Source organism: Cinclus cinclus, chromosome 13, assembly GCF_963662255.1.
Source record: "Cinclus cinclus chromosome 13, bCinCin1.1, whole genome shotgun sequence".
Lineage (NCBI taxonomy): Eukaryota > Metazoa > Chordata > Aves > Passeriformes > Cinclidae > Cinclus > Cinclus cinclus.
This window is the reverse complement of record NC_085058.1, coordinates 12,277,855-12,300,913: the sequence shown is the minus strand read 5'-3', so window position 1 is coordinate 12,300,913 and position 23,059 is coordinate 12,277,855. Positions and strand designations below refer to the sequence as shown.

The following is a 23,059-nucleotide window of genomic DNA, read 5'->3' as shown; positions in this document are numbered from 1 at the left end:
TCTTGAGTTCTGCTTTTCTCTTTCATACCTCTGCTTGTGCAGTCACCACCCAGGCATGATGGCTCAGGGGGGGCTCCAAAGCCAGCAGACATGGAGGGCTGTGTTTGGCATCCCTCAAAGGAAAAGCAAAGCTGTCCATGTATGGCCTCCTTCCTTTCTTGGGATAGAATTGGCTGCTGAACACTAAATCAATCCCACCAGCCCCACTGATTGCTTTTGGTGTGTGCACTGCCCTAAGAATCTGTGTATTTTCCTTAGGTTCATTTAACATGTTCCCAGCTTGTCCATCCATGTCCTGCACAAGGGCTGGACCATTCTCCCAGGTGCAGTTGCACCCTGTGGGGCTCTGCCCACGCTGGCAGGATGTTTGTTTGTATATGGGATTGCTGCAGAGTGCCATGACCTTTGCAGCACACTGGTTGTTCAAATGTAACTTGTGGTCCACTATTGGCTTCCCGTAGTATTGCTGTTTCCAGCTTTCTCTCTCTGACATTGCCAGTACTTTTTCCCAGCTGTGTTGTGTTTTTCCTTTTGCAGACTGAATTTCAGTTTACGTGCAGCTCGTGTTTCTCACAGTCCCAGGACTGTGAGTCAGTTGTCACTGGGTTTACAATCACTGGGTACAGGGAATTGACTGCACGTTTCTGCATACACATACACCTGAGACTATCTTTGAGTATCTGCAAAGGTTCCCACCTTGCTGTGCCAAATGCCACTTCCCGAACATGGAAAAAGGTGCTAAGGGAGGCAGATCTTAGCAAGAAATACACCTAAGCGAGGCATCTCATGCAGGCACAGTGTCCTACTGTAGTGGCATGTTTTTGTCATATTTTGCTTAAACTAATTAGTTGCTTGTTGATTTTCAGGCCAGATGTCATAGTTTCCATCTGAGCCAGTGTAAACTTGTATTTCTGTAAGGATTTCTTCAGAGTCTATTATCTGGGATCCAATTAAGTAGCGTTCATTCAGGATTAATCACATGTGGAAATGTTTGCAGAATTGAGGTTCCTGTGTTCTCAGCAGCATACTACTACTGCTGTATTTTATTATCCCCCAGTAGAAAAGGGCTTGGGAACTTCATGTGTTAGTTGCCCTGCACAGATTCACTGCTTGGCTGTCCAGGGTGTTACGGAATAACAGAAGGAAGATGATACCTTATCCCAGCAGTTGGCCCTCTAAAGACCATGTCCCAAAGGTAGAAAATGAGTTTGACTGCATAAAGATTCCTTGATTTCAATAAAACTGCTTACATGTGTTCTGCCATGCCTATAGAAACATAAAGTAGGATTACAGCCTAAGGGAGAAGACAGACATTCATCTTAAAAAAGAAAAAATAAAATCTGACATTCCTTACTGCAGTGCCTCTCCAGATACCAGGACTTTTGAAAGATATTAGTGGTGCAGCAAACTCAAAAGATAATTCTTTTCGTATGGTGTCTGGATCAGGTGACTTGCACATGTGCATATTTTCAGGTACCCCTTTCGCTGCTTTTTATCAGAAGTTCTTTTTCAAATCTTCCTCTTCTGCAAAAATTATTTTCCTTTGTCACAGTCAGTATTTCTATCACAGCTTGTAGAAGAAGGTAGCATAAAGTTATTAAGCATCATGGTTAGAATTTTAATGTCTGAAAAGTAGTAAGTTTGTTCTATTTGATAATATTTTGTTTTCTTTGCATTTACTTGTACAACTCTGCTTTGGAGCTTTTTAATGTTTGCAAGGTAGTGGGTCAGTTTTGTGAACAGATTTTTTGAATTGGTACTTCTGGTAAAATGACAAGAACTCCTTGTTAAAAGATGAAAACAGATTAGAAAAGACACATTTGTCAGATGGGGCTCTTCAGCATTAAAATGCTGTGAATGTTTGCTCCTTATCTTTTAGAACATGCTTTATGCCATCTCCTGCCTTGCAAATGGATGGATTCACCTGTGTATATAATTGCCATGTTATTGTTCTTGATGGGATCTGATCATACAAAGACAATGGCTTTGTTTATGCTGCCAAACTGTATGCCCAGCTGTGCTTGCAGGATCAAGCCTCTAGCTGTTAACTTTCTAGAAGGCCATAATAATAAAGATTTTAGTGGCAATATGTTCAGAAGACATGCCAGCTTCTTCACCAGATGTGGAAGCAAGGGGAACAATTTTTTCATGAGAAGCTTATACTTTTTCTGAAACATTTGCTGCTGGATGATGGTGTTTGCTTGTTTGGCAAATGTCAGCTAGGCAGTGACCTGCTATAATGACAAGGGTGTCAGGATTGGAACCAAGGCAGATTTATTGAAAATTACACCATCCTGAATGCTGTATGTGAGGCTGAACTGGGGATCTTGACAGGTTAAAGTAGTGTGAGCTAAAATGCTGTGGTTGTGGAGCATGGTTCGGACACATCATGTTGTCATCACCATTGCATTAGAAAGTAAAGGCAAGTGACAGAATTAAAATCTTCAATACTGACAGAAAGGCTTTTGGTTGGATTCTCGTGATTTCTATGAGGTCTGTATAAACACTGTCTCTGGATCCCAGTATAAATCTGTATGTCCTTCCTAGTTCCAGATATGTGTATCACTGACCAAGTCCTCTACTATTTGTAATTTCCTTTTCCATTTAGTTGTACAACATGAGTTAGAATAATATGCTGTTTCTTTATAGCTGTTTTTTAAAACAAAATAGCAACCTGATTTAAAACATGTTTAGTATGGATGCCATCCCTGATTCATAGATTTTAAAAATTTAATATTAATGTATGTGGGAAATAGTACAGTTCCACACACATAATTTGTTCCTTGACAGCCTGGATCTTTAAAATTAATCTTCTGGTTACCTCTCCAAGTCAGGGATAGAAATGTGAAACAGTGATGGCCAGAAGGTATAGAGATGGAAAGCTGGAGAAAATCAGAGAAAGAAAGAAAGAATCTGGAGTAAACTTTGTGACATAACTGCAGCTGAGTTACTGGGTTTTGTAGGTAACTTGTGTTCATGACAACACCATATTATGAGAGGTTCTTTGAGATTAACACAAAATACTGACACATACTTCATACATCTATGCAGCTTAACATATTGGAGAGAAACAAGGGATATTAAAAAGTAACTCTTCATCCTACATAAATATAAACATATAGGCAACTTCAAGCCAATGATTAATCCATGTGAATTAAAAGAGAGTACTCACATGCTTAAAACTTGTTCTCAGTGGTTTTGATGAAAAATACATTTTTATAATGATGGGCTACCACCCTAGCAAATCTGGTCACTACAATATTGATGTATTCATCTTGTCTCTGACATTAATGCCACTTATATTTCTAAAAATACATCTTTTTGTCTTTCATGTCTTCATTATTTCATTTGAGTTATTTTTTCCTAACATGGTTTAGTAATTAGGATTTAAGTTCATAGGTCTACAATACATAATAGAGTGCTTTGTATATTTTAACATAGTTTCATTCCTGTAAGCTGCTGCTTGAGTTTGGGGGACTGGGTTTGAGAAAAATGTTCATTTTAATAAATAAGGTTGTTAATCTTTTAGGGACTATCTAAGTAAATTTCAGCAACATTATATTTAGAGTCAAAACTAAATGAAAACTGATCCTGGGGTTTTGGAAACAGAAAAATGAGCAGGTGGGGAGGGGTATGACTTGACTTGGAAAAACTTGTTCCCTAGTCTCTTTAGGCAGGAGGATTAAAATTCCTAAGAGTTTAACCTAGACTGGGGAATTTGAAAGGAAGGCATTTGACACCCTAATGGCAGCTCCTGGAAATACGAGCAGAGGCTGAAAGCAAACCCAGTAAAAATACCAAAGCTGGGTCCAAGTGCTGCACATAGACCACTGTGACTCCATGAATCTTTTTTCATTCCAGTTTTAGCAACCCAGTCGACACAGGCAAAAGTTCCATCTTAGCAAAGTAGTTTGGGGGTTTAATGGCTTGTTTTGTGCAGTAGAGGGTGGCTGAGGCTGGGGGAGTAAAGGAAACCATTATTTATTATTTACAGTTGTTAGGTTTAGAGTGACCAGAGGCTTTCAGAGACCCTGAGCCCTCCTGAAGGTACGAGTTTGCATTTTGGCAGCAGAGTAAACAGAAAAACCTGCCTTTGCAAAATTACTGCAAATCACTCCCTTTCATTGCCTTTGCAATTAGATTTCATTGCTTCTCGTTCCCCCCAGCTTGCGAACACGCTGTTGTTTTTTACGTGTCACTTGCATCACAGCAAAACAACTGAGCTGTGTGCCGGAGATGCTCAGTGATCAGACCTATCCATAGCCCCAAAACACAGACCGAGGTCTCTCCCAGCCCAGCACCTGCCCACGAGTGCTGAGCTGTGGTGCCGTGAGCGTGGCTGTGTGCTGCAGCCAGCACCAGGCTGCAGAGGCACCTGCCCCAGCCCAGGGCACATGCGTTGGTGTGGCTGCGGCGCTGCCTGCGCAGCTCAGCTGCTGCAGGCTGCCTGTGCCCGCAGAGGCCTGGGTGGGTGACGGGGCACATCAGCTCATGGCCCTGGGAAACACAACTGGATGTTTGAAAGAGTTGCTTAAATCTTGCAAATAGGTGTTCTGGTGTGAGCACATTAAGACCATGGGTCCTTATGTTCCGTGGCTCCACGGAGAGTGGCATAATGAAGACAAACATGCTTGGCTGTGTCTCCATTCCCTCTAGAGGACTGGTAGGACAAAGTCTCATCTCTGCTGCTGCACCTGAACCTCAGAGGGTTGCAGGATATTAAAAATGTTCTGTCTTTTCAAGGGACAAGGTTTTTGTGTTCTTTTCCCAGGTAACAACAGTATTTTCTGTATGCAGGCACTTGTTCAGTGGCAAGGAGTGTTTCAGGCCCCTCTTAGCTGCAACTGATGGTAAGAAAACAGGTCACATAGGAGACAAGCAGGAGGGTTTTCTGTACCCAGAAGCCCAGATAATAGTGGAATCTCCAGAGTCTCAAGCTTGAATCCTCCCTAGCAGGAGCTGGGGGCTGCCGTAAGTGAAGGAGGCTGTTCTTTCTTTGTCTCTGATGTGTGTGTGTGTCCACCCTGTCACAACCTTGTGCTCTCCATTGATCATGTTTCCATCCCCAAAACAATCTTAGCCACAGGTTGTAGTGTCAATAAGGTTTTGTGTATTTTTTGGGAAGCTGAGCTAAATACTGCACAGGGATGCTCCGTATTCTTCAGCCTGTAAACATTGTGTAAATCCAATTTTTTCAAACTGACTTTTTGGGATAGAAAATGATACTGAAAAAGAAATGGTAAATTAAGCCAGCCAAGCCTAGGAGACTGCAGTCTGGAAATTTGCTTACCTTTTTAGCTGTAAGTGTGCCAACAGAAGTAGAAGGACTAGCAACACTTCTTTTTATTAAAAGCTTGGACAGTGGAATGTGGAGCTTTGGGTGGAACAAATGAGCCTCAAGTATAAATTCTGTTGTGTGCATTTGACCAAATGTCAACACTCTAGGCCGGCTGCATCTAATTGAAAGTATTTTGATCAAGTTAACTGGCAAAAAATTCCTACCTCATGAATATAACATTCTTCCTTAAAACCAAACAAAATCAATGAAGCAGTAACATTCTAGTGTAAATATTGGGAGGCAAGAAAATATTCCTCAGTTTACAGAGTTCTTATACCATCCATGCACTCCTTTGAGCAGATGAGATACAGAAGGTGGCAGGGTTTATCCGAACACTTTGGGGAGGAAGGTTATATGACTTCTCATGTCTCTTTGGTTTTTAAGAAGAGAGTAGGAAGGCAGGAATACAACGTTTGTGAATGTCCAGTCCCTGAAATTTCTTACTTATTGATGTCTTGAGTGGTTAATTTTTATTTGCTGTATGTCTTCTAAACACATATGTGCATTTTTTTTTCTTGCACACTTGTATATTTCAAGACAAAAATATTTGTGGTAAGATGGTAAAGTAGGATAACCAGATTTTGTCATCAGAAACTGCCTTCATTAGGTGTTAGTGGGCTCACTCTGATTTGCTTTGGTGGATGTACATTGCAAACAATATTTTGATATCTGAGGAATAATTCAGATGAAGGAGAACCAAGCCTTCACTGTGCTTAAAGGGAAGAAAAGTAAATGTTAAATGCCTCAGTGCTGGCAATATTTGTTTAAAATAAACAAGCTCTCCCCACCCATACACAAATAAAAAGTAATTTTGTGAGCCACGAAACTTAAGAAGTTTATTTTTCTCTGGCTTGCTTTTGTGTGGATTTCCCAGTGTCTGATGTTTTGATTCAGCCTGCATTGCAAGCTGTCTCCCAGCATATGGACTACTTGTCTGCCCATCTTCTGTTGGACAGCCTATTTATCACAAAACATGGGGAAACTTAGTATCTCTCTGGCCTTTCTGCTTTTGTCTGGTTTGGTAAAATGGTCTGATGTGTCACTAAGTTACTTCAGGTGAGAGTCAGACTGAAAACAGTCTTTTTCTTTCCTTAGGGAAGAGACTGGGAAAAAAAGAATCCTAGTGGTAGCACCATTGCTTCATTCACAGTGGCAGGGAAACACTTTATTTGGAGAAAACAGAGCATTTCTGCAGCAGCCTGACTTTGGGGTGTACTCACAGAGATTATTACAGTTTGATAAACTGAGATGTAACTCTGACAGAGCTGGATGTATGTGTTACTAGGAATTCCTCTCATTTTAGCAGTGGACCTCAAGTGCTTTATAAGGAGAACAGTCCCATAATCCCCATTCATAAATTGAGACCAAAGGAGATGCAGTGGTTCATGTGGCCAAGGTCATCCCAGGGGCCATTGGCAGAGAGGACTTGTCTTTGGATCCTGAGTCTCCTTCTCTGACAGTCTTCCATCCACCAGCCCCAAAATGCAGAGAGGACTTGAATCACATGAATAGATCAGTTATCTACAAAGCCATGCATATAGATACCAGTCACGCAGAACTAAGCTCTGGCCCATTTTCATATTGGAGATTAAAGCAGCTCTGCAGAAAGTGTATTTCAACTTTCTGTCTTAAAAATATGCTGCTAATTAGGGATGTAAAGGGGCTGAACTCAGCTTCAAGACTGCTGATCTTTCCTAGTGAGACATTGCTGCCAGCATTGTTTGGACTCCAACTAACCCTTCATTGTCTTCTATCTCGTTGAGGTCCTGAGCATGCACAGAAAAAAAAAAAGAGGATTGATGTCTTTATATTGTCATTTCTGGCTGTCTGCAGGATACCCTTCAGCCATTTTCAGCAGTGCTCAAAAGTATGCTCTGCTGGTTTTAATCTTGTTTTGCTTTTTGTTTTTGCTGGTGGCACTCTTCCATGCCCAGAGACTTTTTTAATTTTTAGTTTTGTAGCTGTGCAATTCCACCTTATTAAGTTGGATTCTGCTTGTAGTCTCACCCTTCACAGGGTTATCTTTTTTAATGGGTGAAAAAGTGCATATGCCAGCATTCCACACTATGAGTTCAGGTATGTGATGTACATTGGGGAGTAGTGCTCTGCTTCAAATATCAGTCCTGATACATGAGAGAAAAAGTCAGCAGTCTCCAATCAGCTTTAGTTGGATTGCTCTTCAATTTAAGCACTATGGAATTTGAGTCACAGTTTTTAGCTTGAAGCAGGTTAGATTTTTTTTTTTTTAATATTTTAGGATCCTCTGGGAAAAAAAAATTAATATTTTACATCATACAGAGCAGTATTTTAAATAATGGTTTAGAAACGATAGTGCTATACTGCTGACTCCCAGTAGCATTAGCTATTAAAAAGCATAATAAATCCATTGGAATAAAAATGTTGTAGTAAAGCAAAATATCCTATTTATTTTAATAATGGATTTTGAAGAGTATTGCTTTTATCCATCTAGAGTTCTGCTAATAAGCTAACTGCAAAAGATCAAGCTGCTTGCATGTGTTGGGCAATAAAAAGCAACTTGAATCACTTTCCAGCAAATACTCTAGGCCTCTGCTCGACTGCTGTGCAGCAGCTCCAGGGATTTCAGTGGGAGATACGGATCTCGGCAATGGTTCTGTGTGCTTTTGCCAATCAAAGGCATCTACACTGTGTCAAAACAATCAGTGATTAGTGCTCTGCAGTTTTAATTCCCTCTTTTTGTAAAATAAAAGGACTTGTTCTTGTGGTTTCGGTTCCCACATAAGCATCCCTGCATGCTGATGTAAAGTTTTCTTTTCTGTAAATGGGGACCTGATAGGTATTTTTGCGTAATGCCTTTTTTTATTTTGGTGTAAAATTCTGCTGGAACACAATAGGACAGGGTCTGGTGGAAAGCCATCCTGACAGGCTGGAATTCCTGCTTCTGAGCAGCAGCTCATCCACAGCACGGAGGTTTTGTGATGCCATAAAACATGACACCTGCTGCCCCTCCAGCTGGAAGGACATGGCTCTGGGATGCCCTGGCGGGCAGAGCAGCCCGTTCTCGGCCGCTGCAGCAACACCGGCTCCCACAGCGGCTGTGCGAGCCCAGCGGACACAAAGCGTGCCGGGCTCTCCGTGTCTCGCACAGACACGGCTCCCGTTTTGCAGGGAATGCAGAGCTCTGCAGAGCCCAGCACCCGGGAGGGGGTGCAGCTTCCTCTGTTTCTGCACCAGCCCTCCCAGCGAGCTCCTCCGCCTGTCAGGAACATGCCGCGTTCTCCCACAGGCAGGCACGGGGATGATTTGTGCTTGTGGGAGCCGCTGTTGTTGTCCTCGCTGGTTCTGGCTCCGCAGCGCCGGTCCAGCCCACCCAGCCAGCGCCTCGCTCCCCAGGGTCCGTAACCTCATGGAAGGGAGCTCTGCGGTGTGAGGGCTGCCAAACCCACCCTGTGCCAGCGAAATACTCCTTGAGAAGTCAGCGATTGTTCGGCACCACCGAGAGCAAAGCGCTTGGGCTGCACGCACACCTTAACCAGGACACTACAGCGTAAGGATCCTGACAGATCTCGTCTCCACATTGGTAGTCATTAGCAACACGGTTTGATAAAACCCCGCTCTGACTGGAGAGGACCGAGCTGAATTTTCTGTTCAGTGTTCTTGACCCTAGAAGCCTGGCGTTTGTTTACCGGAAAAAACCTCGCAGTAACATCTTTAAAGCTCTGCTGCTTGGCTGGCAAACAAATGCTGGGCAGCGCAGCTCTGCCGAGGTTGTGCAAAAAGAAAGCAATTGTTATTCATTAAGCAGATGACAGCAACGGGAGCTAAGGGGATAAAACTCGAAATCTGAAACCACCTGCTTTAATTTTAGCCATAATTGAAGCGGCTGCCCATGGTGTTGCTGATGCACATATCAGATTTGCACGCCATGCGCCGCTCACGCTGATTTCTGTGGCAGCAAGCTCCAGCCCGCTCTGGTTCAGGCAGGGATGGCGCTCCTGCTTGATTGCAGGTTATAGCGGGTACTTCAGAATCTGTTTGTTTCCTTCCAAGAGAAAAACACAGTCGCAGTCTGGCTCTCTGATAGACAGATGCTTTAGTCATTAGCGAGGTTTCTGTGACTACAGCACTGTGTTCTAGTATGGGTGCTCTTCCCTCTTTTGTTCCTGGTTCAAGGCAGCGATGCTTTTTTCGCTCTTGTGCTCATGCGCTCACTCTCTTCCTCTCCCTCCCTCCCTCTCTCTCCCTGTCTTTGATCTTGCTGATATGGGGGAAAATATCGGATCCAAATCTGCAGCGTATTTAACCAAAACATCCTGTAGAATGGGAATAAATTGTGACTGAGTGCAGCAGCAGGAGATTGCAGCATGGTTGCTTGTACTGCTTGCTTTCTGCTACAACAAAACAGCAGCAATTGTCGTGGAGTGTGAGGTTGTTCTGCAGCTAAATAAGCACGTAGGGACTCCACATTCAGAGGGCTAAGGTGGCTTTACTGCGAATAGGGAGACTGGGCAAAGCTCTCCTCTCACAGTCTCTAATGCAGGGATTTGTGTGAAAGACACAAAACAGGAAGAAATCTTTTCTAATGGTAGAGAGGGTCTCATCTTTCACTAAATTCCCTGGAGTTTTTGCCACAGAGTTCAATGGCCCTAAGATAACACTGTCACTTTATATCCAACCTTGTTACAGTACAGCAACATAAGCCCCAGAGCTGGGGAGCTCACAGCAATATCAGTGAAGGAAGGAAAAGTCTTGATCTCAGCTGCAGAGTGAAATGTTAGAGCAGGAGTATTAACAGTCTCTCCTTGAGCTGTTTGGTGCAGATTTATACTGCATGTGTTTGTATGTGTATGCCAGCTCCCAAAAGCTATGAAAAGCTTTTTTATGGTTTCCTGTGATGATACACAGTCAGAAGGGATACTTGGACGAATAAAGAAATATGCCACAAGATAGGGAGCAGATGACCTGCATGACAGATGTGTGTTCTGTCCTTTGTTGACTTGGTCCTGCTCCTTAGCTAACAGTATTAAGTGCTGGGAATAAGACAGAAAGCTTAACTCCACTTGGGACATTGCTTAGGAGATCCTCCCTGCTTTAGAGCATAGCACATTGTGTGATGTAAGATCTGCAATCCCTTCTGATCAGCATTCCCTACTAAGCATGTCTTAATTCCCCCTCCTTTACTGATCATTTACAGCTGTTTACTTTCTTTCACGAGAGATTCTGAGAGGGCTGAGGCAGTAACTGGGCTGTGCTGCTCTGTAATGCAGCCCAGAGCTGGTGCCGTGTTTCAAGTGGCCAAATGAGATTTGCACTCAGGTCCCAGCAGACACTGTTTGCCTCAGTCAAAGGAGTCCACATTTTTCTGGGGTCTGGTATCTGGACATCTTCCTTGTTGCAATAAAGAGGAGGATGGCTATGACATCCAGACAGTCGAGTTGTGTTACCCCTCCCTGTACTTAGTAAACTGCCAGCACAGCCTTTTTTGCTCTGACATGTAGATACTTCTATCTTTAAGGAGGCATAAAATGTTTTGCAGACATGCAGTATCTCCCTGACTTGCTATCAGTTTGGAAAGAGAGTTGCAGTGTTTTTAACCTGCAGTCTTTTTATCACTCTTAGAATAAGTTTAATACCTGTATTTAAATAATTAATTGTGAGCAAATAGCAACATTATGGCCACTTTCTTAAAAAACAAATAATTAATGTCAGAAAATGTTGAGCTCTAAAGTAATATCTTCAAAAGCCTTTCCTCTGTGTGCTCCTGATGATAAAGAGGACACAAAAAAGCCTGTCATGTTGTTTCAGTTCCTCCTTTCACACAGTTGAGCTAAAAGTGAATGCAGGTGTTCATTCTCCATCAGTGTGTATTTTCCTTCTATGTGCATTTAAATAAAATAGTCTCCTTTTATTTATCAAATTATTAGCTCTGTTAAGTACAAGAAACAGGTAATTGCTGTGCCCACAAGGCATGTGACACCAGTGACAGTCATGTATTTTCTCCCGCAGACTGTGCTGGGCAGTGGGTGCACGGTGACACGTGGCCCAGTGTGCCAGAGCCCCACCACACACACCCCTGAGGGAATGGTTTGGAAGTGCTCTCAGATCTCCAGATTTTGGTGCAGCTTCACAGAATGTTGCAGTTAGACCTAAAAGATAGGCATCCATTTCTTCTACTGAAAGGAGTCCTGTGATGTTATAGTTCCACATGTGGCTCTCGTTTCTCCATCCCCAAGGGGTGTCCTTGCAAAAAGACCAAAAGGGTTTGAATTCTTACAAAAGCTCATACTCCTTTGAAAGCTACATAGCCAAGCAGATGCTTTACTGTGAAAAAGGACATCCTTTGAAAACAATCTGGTGCTTATTAATCAATAAGAATTCAGTGTTAGGGATCCTTCAGCAAGAAAAGAGAAGGAAAGCACATGTGGGTCTGGCCTCCTGAGTGAAAGCATGCAGGTTCCCTGTGCTCTGCTGAGGAGCAGATTTTGTATAGCACTGTTATGTCAGCACTTTTCTCTCATTTGCAGTGACACTTGGCAGGATTTTATATGCTTATGTTGAGACTGAGTTGCCTTAGACCAGGCACCAAGCCATTCACCTGCTCACTGGTGCTGCCCTGTAGATACCTAGATTCATTAGGCTCTCTCTTAGCCAGAGCTCTCTGGACACTTAATTTCACACACCCACATATGCTCAGAAGTGCCATTTCTGGGAAGGCAGGCTCTTAGATCTTATTTAAAGCTTTGCTGTGTTTCTGGTTTATGTGGGTAGGCACCTGGACTCTCATATTTCTGTTGCAGAGGAATACAAAATTAGACATAGACAAGATTAAGTCCTGGGCCTCACCTCCTGCCTCACAACCAATGCTCTCACTGAGACATTGGGAGGAGTGGTCTGGGCACTGCTCAGCCTGAGGGGTTTGTTCCAATACCAGCTCTGTCTCAGGAGAACACCCTCAGCATCCCTCCTTCCACTGCTCTGCAGCTGTATCCTGAGAAATACAAGGCCAGGATTAAAATGCAAAAGAAGAGAGGGTAGAGAGGGGAGAGGAAACCAAAGCCAGTTATCAGGGTGCTGCAGGGGAAGGAGAGTCCCTGGCTCCCTCCCTGGGTGCATTACACACTTCATACTCTGTACCACCATCACCACAGGAAGCACCACTGGGAGATTGTCTGGTTTTCCAGCTGCAGAGTCCCAGAGAGAGCATCCGTTCCCCATTTGTTGCAGAAGTTATTGAGGTGGCTGTGTGAGACAGGCAGGATTAACCTCTGGGCTTCAATGTCTTTGATGAGAGGCAGCATCTGAAGTTAACACTTAAATTAAGCAGACTAGATTTTATTGCCTTTTGTGTATTACAATGCCCATGAAACCATTAAAACTTTGTGTGTGCTCCTGGGTCTTCTGCTGTCTCCCTGCAGTATTTCAGTCATGTGCTGACTTTGTATGACCTGCCTGCCTGAAAAGCCAGCAGCTGTCTTCCTTTCCCCAGCCCAGCACACAGTGGGACCTCCCAGGGCTGCAGGATACCTGTACTAGCACCTCCATGGCTTGGTAGGGATTCTTGGATAAGGGACACCACTTTTGGGAATAATCTTTTTTCCACTGCTTGCTGTCTTACAGATTGATGAACTTCCTGAAGGAGCTGTGAAGCCTCCAGCAAATAAATACCCCATCTTCTTTTTTGGGACTCATGAAACGTAAGTGAATGAATGTGACCTGTTCCTTTGAAAATGTCTTTTTCCACTTCAGCTAACATCATTTCCTCTGATTTTATTGGAACAAATCCTCACTGAAGCCATTGGGAGCCTAGAGATAAGTCCTGCAAGCCCAACTCATTTGTATTGACAAATGGGAGTGAAAGCTGAAAGTAGTTGGGAATGCTGCTGCCTTCATGGTCTATCATGAGCTAAACATAAAAGCCTGTGTTTCCTGTAAAGAAATGGGTTGGCATGAATTCATTAACAGGTCTGGAAAAGCCCTGAAGTCAAAGGCAGGGACAAACATTTTTTTACTTGGATGTCCATGATAGTAGGGATCAGGCTCTTGTGTTTGGACATGTTTGAGCTTATGTCCTGTGTGAGAACTGGCTTGGTAGTTTGTGATAGGAAAGGAAGCAGACCCCAGAGTCTCAGGCAGTCCTCACAGAGCTTTAAAATATGTGCATTCCTGGGAGGATTGTGCTGGGAATACTGTAGGATGGAGCTCACAGAAGTGAAGATAGAAGAACTGAGCTGGCTGAGCTGTTAGGGAGAGAAAGGAATCACAGAACAAGGGGTAAGTTAGGACTCATCGTAATTGCTACAGAGTTTCAAGATTACAATGTACATGTCTCTAGTTTAAATGATGTCTGAGGTAGCTAAAAAGTAAGTCACATTCCATTTTGCATGAATTATTTTAATTTTAAAACTTTTCCTTCACCATTTGCAGGTAACATGTTTTCTATAATTCCTTTAAAACTGGAAAAAAATGAAATTCTGATGATATTTTAAATTCAATGTTAGAAGCTTGAAGCTTTATTAAAAATTTATTGTTTATTTTTGAATTTTAATATTATTCCAGAATATGATCAGCTCCATAGCTCATACATCACATTTTATTTTAAAAAAATCTTTAAAGGCAGTTTCTGCTTTATAAAGCTCATAATAGCCATAATAGTTAAAATAGTTCTTCCCATTGCTATAATGAAACAATCTGATATTTTGATATATTGTTGTCTAATAGTACTGTCACAAAATAATCTGAAAAGAATAAAGTTGAAATAAACTTACAATGCTTTCAAATCAGAAACCTAAATGTAATTATTTTTTGAATGGACACATTATTTTTTGAGAAATATTTAAGAAAAAACTGACTACTTTTATTCCAAAATGAGTGAATCCCAAACTGATAATCTCTTTTGTTTTGGATTTTGTGAGCTCATGATCTCACTGTAGCATCTGAAACAGGGAAAACGTTTGTAGCTCCTACTTTATAAATATAAAAGCCTAACTGTTTAAAATGAGCTGTAGATTTCAGCTCCTTAGTTTTATAGCAGAGCAGTACTCTCCCACTGGCAATGAATGTATTTCAAGCAAAGATGTAGACAGCTTTTCAGTGTTTACTTTACATAAAAGGCTGTAGAAACATTCCCATACATTACTGTTGAGCTAAGGTAGCTCATACTAAGTTTCATACAGATTTGTTATCTGTGTTAGAATTATTAGTTTATATTTTTGACAACAAGGAGACATCTCCTGGTATTAGCAGAAGCGTAGATAACATAATTTATTCAGTGGAGCATTTAATATTAACATTACATCTGTTAGCTTGGAAATCACTGTTTGGCTTTCAGGTAGAAATGCATTCTTGGCTTTGTAATTATATAATTAAGAGATCTCAATATCCAACTGAGTGTGGATCCCATGCTGTCTCACATGGAGTTAGAAGGAAGCTCTTTCCTCAGGGACTTGTCATCTGATGCCTTTTTAGCAACCAATTGACTGTGCACTGGCAAACTGCTTGGCCAATGGGATGATTTAAGTGAATGGAACTTTGTACATTCAAAAATGCTGGGCACAAATCAGGCATTAATCTGAAATAATGATTGCAGAAAGGAAGAAATATGATTCTGAGATTAAGGTATTAGACTGAGACTGAAGAGAGCTGGTTTTTCCTCTGTACTCTGCTATCAGTTTGACTTTGACCTTGGACAAATCTTTGTGCCTCAGAAGCCCGGCTGCAAAGAAGGGCAGATTCCCAGTGTCCCAATTCCCAGTGTGGTGAGGTTACAACAATGAATGTGTTGGATGTGTTGGAACTCCACAGTCCCTCAGTAATGGAGACCAGAGTGTTAACATGAATTGCAAAGATCATCAGGAAAGTAGGACAGTGATTACGGTGAAGGACGCTGCGACTCGCTCAGCTCTGGTCATTGATGACACAGAATCTTCACATGTGGGAATGAAGGGATCTTTTTGCCTTCATTGTTTTAATTTAACTTGTGATTGCAATCTCAATGCCACAATGCAGAATGCAGTAGCTATAGATACCCAATGAAAAGAAAGTTATGCTTTCTTCAGTTTAAGAGTTAAGGAATTAGAGTTTTACTGTAATGTGTGTGGAAAAAGCAGGACCAATCATCACTGTTCTTTTTTTTATAATTATTTTTCCCTGTATTGTGGTGCTTGTGCCTGAAATTAGTTGGCCCAGTGCGTAGCTGACTTAGGCAGCAGCAAAGCACAAAATCCCTCCTTTGCTATGCTGTCTAAAAACCATTTGGCCACAAGCACCCTGTGTGTCTCATTGTTTCCTTGTATTATTCATCTGCCTATATTCATCCATTGTTTTTTTGTTCTTATATGAAATTATAAGATTTTTGGAAAAGAGAATTTTTATTGTGTTTGTACAGAATTTAGTATGCGGGGGGCTAATTCCAAGAAAGCAGCTCCCAGGCTTACTGGCAGTATAGATAGTAATAAAAACCACTGCTTTTTCTATCCCATAGTACAAGGGATAAGTTTTGGTGCATGGGTCTTAGGCAGTCCTTACATGCTTAACTTTTCATGTGGCATTTTTGAGGCCTGTCTGGTTTTATAACACTAGGATTGGAAGTCTGGTCCCTTGCTATCACAAGCAATGACATCCTAAATTGTTTAATGAACTTTCATAAATTGTTCAAGTGCCTGTTCCCAGCAGTAGTTAATAAAATAGAGATGTTTCAGTTGTTTCTAGAGATACCCAGCATGATTTTACTACATCAAACATCAGGATGGTGAGCCAATCCATTAAATCAGACTCACAGCAGTAACTCAAAGGCAGTGTGACAAATAAATAAAAAATAAAACTAGAAAAGAAATGATGGAATGAGCAGAATAGGGAAAGTCTTTGCACTGTTAATGTTTTGATTTTTTTGAAGAGGAGATTGCTAAGTCCTTTTTTGAATGTTGCCTCTGTTAAAATGCAGTGCGTTCCTGGGGCCCAAAGACCTTTTCCCATATAAAGAATATAAAGATAAGTTTGGGAAATCGAACAAGCGAAAAGGATTTAATGAAGGCCTGTGGGAAATAGAAAACAACCCTGGAGTAAAGTTTACTGGATATCAGGTAAATTATTTTCACACCTATTGCTCCTTATCTTTCTTGTTTTCTTCTTTTACTGTTTGTCAAAGTGAACATTTCAAGAGTCATGTGTAAGGTTCTGGTTTTGATGGAGCAAGAAAGTTTCACAGCTCTGGTAATTGTGTAATGTAAAGACAACTGTGGTCTCACGCTCTGTGACAAATGGAACTTTAATCATGCTGCAGAGCCTTTTGCTTTCTATGATACTCTGGGGTGGTGAAGTGGAAAATTCTGCAACACATTTAGTTAAATTAAAAATGGATGGTTTTATTTACTCCTGTACAAACATAAATAATTTCTGACTTCTTCTTTCTGTTGTTTATTTTTGTATCAGGCTCCGTGCATTTTACACAGACCTTAAGGTCACTGCACTTTTGATTTTTACATTGGTAATGTATAACACACAGTGCCAAAGCTAAGAGGAGTGAGGAGGTGGAGGGTTAAGCTGCTGGTACAAGACAGCTGCTGCTGTACAACAGCTCTCCCTGTTGGATGTCCAGAGCAGAAAGTCAGTGAAGCTGTAGGGGGAGAAGAGTAGTTGGTGGGCTGTATAAAACAAAGAATTTTTCTCATTAAAAAAGTGTGGTCCTTTGAAGGCAGGAATCACCTTCAAAAGAAGGCAAACACCTTTTACATTATTATCACAAAACCCTACAAGCCAGAGATACAGACCACCTGCAGAAAAGCTGCTGCTTCTCTCAGTTCCTGTTTCATATTTTCAGTCCTACACATGTTTTGCATACACTTGGGGATTTGAAAAAAAAATCCAGTGAATAGTCTGTGGGAGATGGGCTGTCAAAGAGTGCTCAGCCTGCTGGTCTGCATTTGCTTTTCCAAAACACAGAGATCTTGCCCTTTGAGGGGAGTATAACAGCCATCTTCTCTCACAAAAACGTCTATCCTATTGCAGCCAAAGTCTAAAAATGTCAGTAGTTTTTTCCCCAGGTACAACATGCCAGGTCTCTCCAATGAGCAGCCCTTAGTTCTCCTCCAGAAAACACATTTTTGCTATCAGATCTTCTGTTTCTGTGTAAACCCTTCAGAACATGCTATCCCAGAATCTGCATCTCATAACTTGAGTTCAAGTGGTGACTGAGAAAATTGCCTTTGCAACCCTTTTTTTTGTAATAATTGCAAAAATAACCTGACCTCTTCTTAACTGTAGAAATTAAAGTGTAAAATGTCCATTTCCACTACTTCTATCTTCAATGCAGAACAAAAATCAAGTAATAATAATTAGTGATATTTTTACTGTTTATTTTGTTGTTGTTATTATTATTTTAAAGGCAATTCAGCAACAGAGCTCATCAGAAACTGAAGGAGAAGGAGGAAATACAGCAGATGCCAGCAGTGAGGAGGAAGGTGATCGGGTAGAAGAGGATGGAAAAGGAAAAAGAAAGAATGAAAAAGCCGGCTCAAAACGGAAAAAATCCTACACTTCAAAGGTTATCTCCTGACTTTTCCTGTTTTTACCCATGGGCATTTATAATTGGAATACTGTTCACCCATGGAAATTTGTTCTTCCTCCTTTGGCATTTTGATTCTGGTATCATAACAATGTGTTCAAATAGGCAAAGGGGAATGCTCTTACTCTGTTGACAGCCTTGGTGAGACACCAGTTAAAGTATTCTGCCCTGTTCTAGTGCCCACACACTGAGAAGAAGGTGAAACTATGGGAAGGAGATCAGAAGGGCTGGCAAAAAAATCGATGCATAGATGGATTGATAGGTTTGATCATCTCAGATAGGTCTCTCCACAAGAAGAAAAAAAGCCTTAGGAATGGGCCTTCTGGGAGTCATGAGTTCAGGTTTTGTTCCTGTCCAGGAGAATTGCAGCTTCTCCCTACCATCTCCCAGAATGATCTGGTAGGGTCAGATGTGCTCAGCTGCTCCTCTTGTAGCTGAGTGTAAAATACTTCAGTCCAAGATACAGAATGGGAAGGAAAAAGAACTAATTCATTAAACAGGGAGTAGGATGCTCAGTTTGTAGAGATAAGACCTGCACTGTAGTACCTACCAGCCCTCTTAATGTCTTAAGTAACAGTGTAGATCAGGAAGCTAAGAGTAATGTGTCTGTCTCACAGTGGCTGGTGGACATAATCCCCTGAGAAGTGACACCTTTGAGTTCAGATAGACTTCTCACTTGTCACCTGGGTGAAAGGGAACAACACTATAGTCACTTCCTCTGGTTCTGTGTGTGCCTCCAGGGCTTCCCTTCACCTGAAAAACTGTGGAAAGTGTGGAAGAGTCAATTTATTCACATTCATGTTATTCTTCTCTCAAAGTGAAAAGTAATTGAAATAAGAAGAAGCAAGCAAACAATCTGATCCAGGCACAGTTTGGGGGAGAGCGTGAATTTTTGTGGTTGATCCACCAAACAAAATGTATTTTCACCTCTTTTGTGTGTTTTACATTAGAAATTCAGGTCTGGTCTACCATCTTTCCAGAAGACTCTGGGCAAACAGAGGATTATGAAAATGGTGGCTTAATGCCACAATTTATCCTTTTGTACTGTAGAATTGCATAACATAAAGGGAACAGAAAAGATGTATTGGTTCCACATGGCTCTAATGTTAATATATTAAAGCTGACAAGCACTAAAAAAAAAGTATGGAAAGCAGCTCTGCTAATGTTAGTCTCATTTTACATCTCTGTGTTTAATCAAAACTTTTGTCAAGCTGGCACCATCTGTTTCATTAACTAACAAAACCTACAGGTGACCCAACACTAATACCCAGCTCCTATTACTGGGTCTGTCTTTCAGTCAATTGAGCTGCCAACCGGTGCTGAACACAGAATTTCACAGAAATTTCCTTCATTGGTGACAGTAACTCCAGCTACTTCACCTGAAAAATGCTTTTCACCCCATGTATCCTCCCCAGTATTCACCTTGAACAGGAAAATGCATGATCAGACAGCATTCCACATACATTTCAGAAGTGTCTTCCTATGGCTGAAGCTCAGGTTTAAATTTTAACTTTGTTGTTGATTATTTTAGAAATCCTCCAAGCAGTCACGAAAATCTCCTGGAGATGAAGATGATAAGGACTGCAAAGAGGAAGAAAATAAGAGCAGCTCTGATGCTGGGGACGCAGGCAATGACACAAGAAACACTTCTTCAGATTTGCAGAAAACCAGTGAAGGGGTAATCTTCTGTTCCTGTCACTCACTTCCCATGCAGTTTGCTCCTGGGGGGCTTTGGAGCCAGGGGTGACCTGTGTGTACCACATGCCACCTTCTTGGGTTACATTTCAGTGCTCAGAATGTGTCTAGAACAGGAGCATGGACTTGGTGCCTACAGTGGTACACATTTTGCTCTAGAGAAATGACTGAAAAAGAGCATTATTTTTGTTCTGACATTTGCATAGATGTCAGCTGAGAGGAGCTACTGAAAACCATGAGCTGGAATGATGCAAAATTGATGTGAGAGCAGAATCAGACTGTTCACATAATGCATGTTGGCTCACTAACAGGGAGCCTGCTTACCCTTTCACACTTGTTTTATTTGTGTGGTCCCAGTGTCTTTATTGGAGTTCATGAGGGTTCATGTGCACATTACAGACTGCATACTGTGGGCTCCAGGGCAGATGCTGCCCTGGGCTGTGGCCTTCCAAGGATGGGATATACAGTCTGCTCCAGATCAGCTTTGTACAATCTCCTTGTGTGTTTGGGTCAGTTGTGTGTTCATATCAATATTACTCTGTTGTGACCACAACAACAAGATGGGAAGGCTGCTGAGCAGGGGGATTAGCCACTGGTTACTCAGCCACCTTTAACAACCCCTGCTATTTTCTGAACCTTTGGAGCAGCACAAGCCTCACTGCTCCAGCACATACAGCTCCAGCTCAGAACCAGTCCTTGTGCAGTTCCCATGCCAAGGCTCTGCCACGTGGGCAGCAGCCGGGCTGGGCTGTCATAGGAGCTGAGTGACACGAATCCCCAGGTGTGACAGGAGGCCAGCCAGCACAGGCTCTCATATGACACTGCTGAGGTGCCTTAGCACCCAGCTGTGTGCTCAGCCACAGTCCTTTCTCACAAAACACAACCTCTGGGCACCTGTCCTTGTCTCCTGCTGCAAGACTCCTCCCAGAACTTCCTTCCCTCTGTCTCTCTCTGCAGTGCAGTGTAGTTGTTTTGTGACTTTGCTTTATAAAAACTTTGATAGGTGGCTCATGGGGTCACAAGGAAAATGTGTCCTGAGTGTCTCCCACTCACTCTGAACAAGCTGCTGGCTTGAGCCAGAGGCTGATGGAAGGAGACTTGCCTATCACCCACAGAGTATCAGGGGCTGATGAGTGTGGCCCACGTTCTGCCTAGTGAACACTATGACACTTCCATGTCATCAGGCAGGTATTTGAGTGAGAAAACTGTAAGATGCATCTGAGGTAGCAAGAGGTTCAGCAGGGCCTGCTGTGTTTCCCGTGTTTGTGACAGTGACGGGATATGTCTGTGAACTTCAGGCACATTTTCTATGTAAGGACAAAATGCTTACTGAGTTAGGTCAGTCACAGACTAAGTAGCTAAAACGTCACACAGGATGTTGGCTTTGTGGCTACTGACATTCATATGGCTCTTTCTTCTGGGTGTGACATGCTTGGGAGGTAGAGTCCAGCATGCTACAACATCGTGGTGCTTCTCAGCATTTTTAGAATTACAGGTATTTTAGCCTCTGTGCTGAAATACTGTCAACAGTCTTACCCTTCCTGCCAGCACCAACTTGAAGATAGACTGTCATACCCCTCTGGGGAGGTGGCTCTGCTCTGACTTCTGCAGCCCCACCACGCAGCCTTGAACTCACACTTGAGCAGCCCAGTCTGTTACTAGGTCTTGGACGCTTTAAATGTTATGGAAAAGGTGGAGTTTTAGTAGTGTGGATTAAAGAGTCAATGGGGATGTGATTTTAAGGGCAGCTTGAGATACAAGCACTGATAAGTTTGGAGAAGTCCTGATCCACGTGTTTCACCTTGGGCATTTCTGCTGCAAAAATCATCATTTCACACGTGAATCTCTTCAGCGTTTCACTGAGGTTTGGTCAGTAGTGCAATTCTCTTTGAGCACCAGGAGGGGACACTCCATCTCCTGCTGCTCCTCAGAGGCAGACCAAGTGTGTTTAGGTCTGCCTTTAGAAGACACAGAGCATTTGGGGGAAGAGCAGCAGGTTCTCGTTCAGTTGGTGTCAAGCAGCCGGTCCCACAGCGCGTCCGGATGGGCGAGCTGGGCCACGGGGCCAGCTGTCCTGTGGGTCCCGCAGCCACGACCTGCTGCACACCCAGACCAAGGCTCTGCTGAGGGCACTGACCTCCTCCAGCCCACACTCTTGGGCTTCTCTGCTGCAGAAAGGAAGGCTGAAAAAGACCGACACGTACCTGCAGATGGGACATGATCCTTCTGTTCGCACACACGAATTCAGAAGAATGTCTCGATCTGCTAAAAGACACGACCAGAGATGAGATAACGGTCCGTTGAGAATCACTTAATGTCGTGAGAAGAGCCCTGGGCCAGCAGCAGGCAGCGTGGCGAGGATGGGGCCGCTGCTCTGTCGCACCAGGCCGGTGCTGCGGCCGTGAGATGGCGCCAGGGCCCTCCGGAGCGGGCGCGGCCTGCACACCGCTGCTCGCTCTAATAAGGTGTGGAAGGACACCCTGAAGGTACAGGCAAGCAGAACGGGGACGGGCGTGTTTCATTCGCATGGTTTTGTCGCTGTGACCGGCTGCTCGGGAGCTGCCTGCTCACAGAGGCTGGGCTACCCTGCCCCGGGCGCTCCCCATGGGCTGAGAGCGCCTTTGGCCTCTGCTCTGCCGCTCCCAGGCCTCAGACCCTGCAGCAGCAGCCTCGAGGAGACACGCTTTTCTCTTCATAATACTAATAATGAGGGAGTAATTAGCTTTTATAATGCCTGGATACATCTCCCCTCCTCAGATCAGATGGAATCTCGCCTTTTAATCACACTCCTACCCTCAGCATTATAGGGATCTTCTTGAATGGCTGACAGTCGAAATTAGATGATTGCAGGAGCACCTTCACCTGTATTTTTAAATGAAAATTCTAACCTCCAGGTGGTAGAGGTAAGCTTGAAAATGTGAAGTGATAGCTTCCTGAAGACTCAAACCCAGAGCAAATAAAAGTACTTTCAGAGCTATTATATTTTTTTTTCAGTCAATTTCATACTGTTCAAGGGCTCAGCTTATGATTTTCTTTTTACCCCTTGGGTAGGAAAAGGTGCTTTCTTTTTTTATCTCCCTCTCTTAGTTTCTGAGCTATTCTTGGGTACTACAGGCACTCTCAAGAAAGGGACATTTCCTCAGTCCCAACCATAGTTGGTAATTGTGTCCCATCACTACCTGTTTTTCAAGCTCTTTCCCTATCTGCTCTTTGTCTGATTCCTTCCTCAGAAAGATGCAGAGCCTGAACCTCAGGGGTTGATAATCTGCTGTTAATTAACTAATAGTGTATTAGCTAAGACAGCCCATCCCAGAGTTTGCTCAAATCTTGAGTCAGAATCTTCCCAGAACTGTTCCCTGCTGTTAAATACTAAATTGTCTTGGCTTTCTCAGAATACCACTTAAAGAGAATTTTCTGGTGGAAAGTTACTAATTGCTCTATGTTGTTTACTTTCATGGTTTTAAATTAGCTCATCAATTGGTGAATTC

At 42.7% G+C, this 23,059-nt stretch overlaps 1 protein-coding gene across 1 annotated transcript in view; it reads left to right on the top strand.

Annotated features, from left to right (window-relative positions):
- HDGFL3 (HDGF like 3) overlaps nt 1-23,059 on the top strand; it is a 35,785-nt gene that overhangs the window by 9,362 nt on the left and 3,364 nt on the right. Inside the window, exons 2-5 of the mRNA XM_062501538.1 lie at nt 12,935-13,011; nt 16,257-16,395; nt 17,697-17,855; nt 19,408-19,554. Coding sequence (XP_062357522.1) covers nt 12,935-13,011; nt 16,257-16,395; nt 17,697-17,855; nt 19,408-19,554 — 522 coding nt within the window. The remainder of the gene's footprint in view (nt 1-12,934; nt 13,012-16,256; nt 16,396-17,696; nt 17,856-19,407; nt 19,555-23,059) is intronic.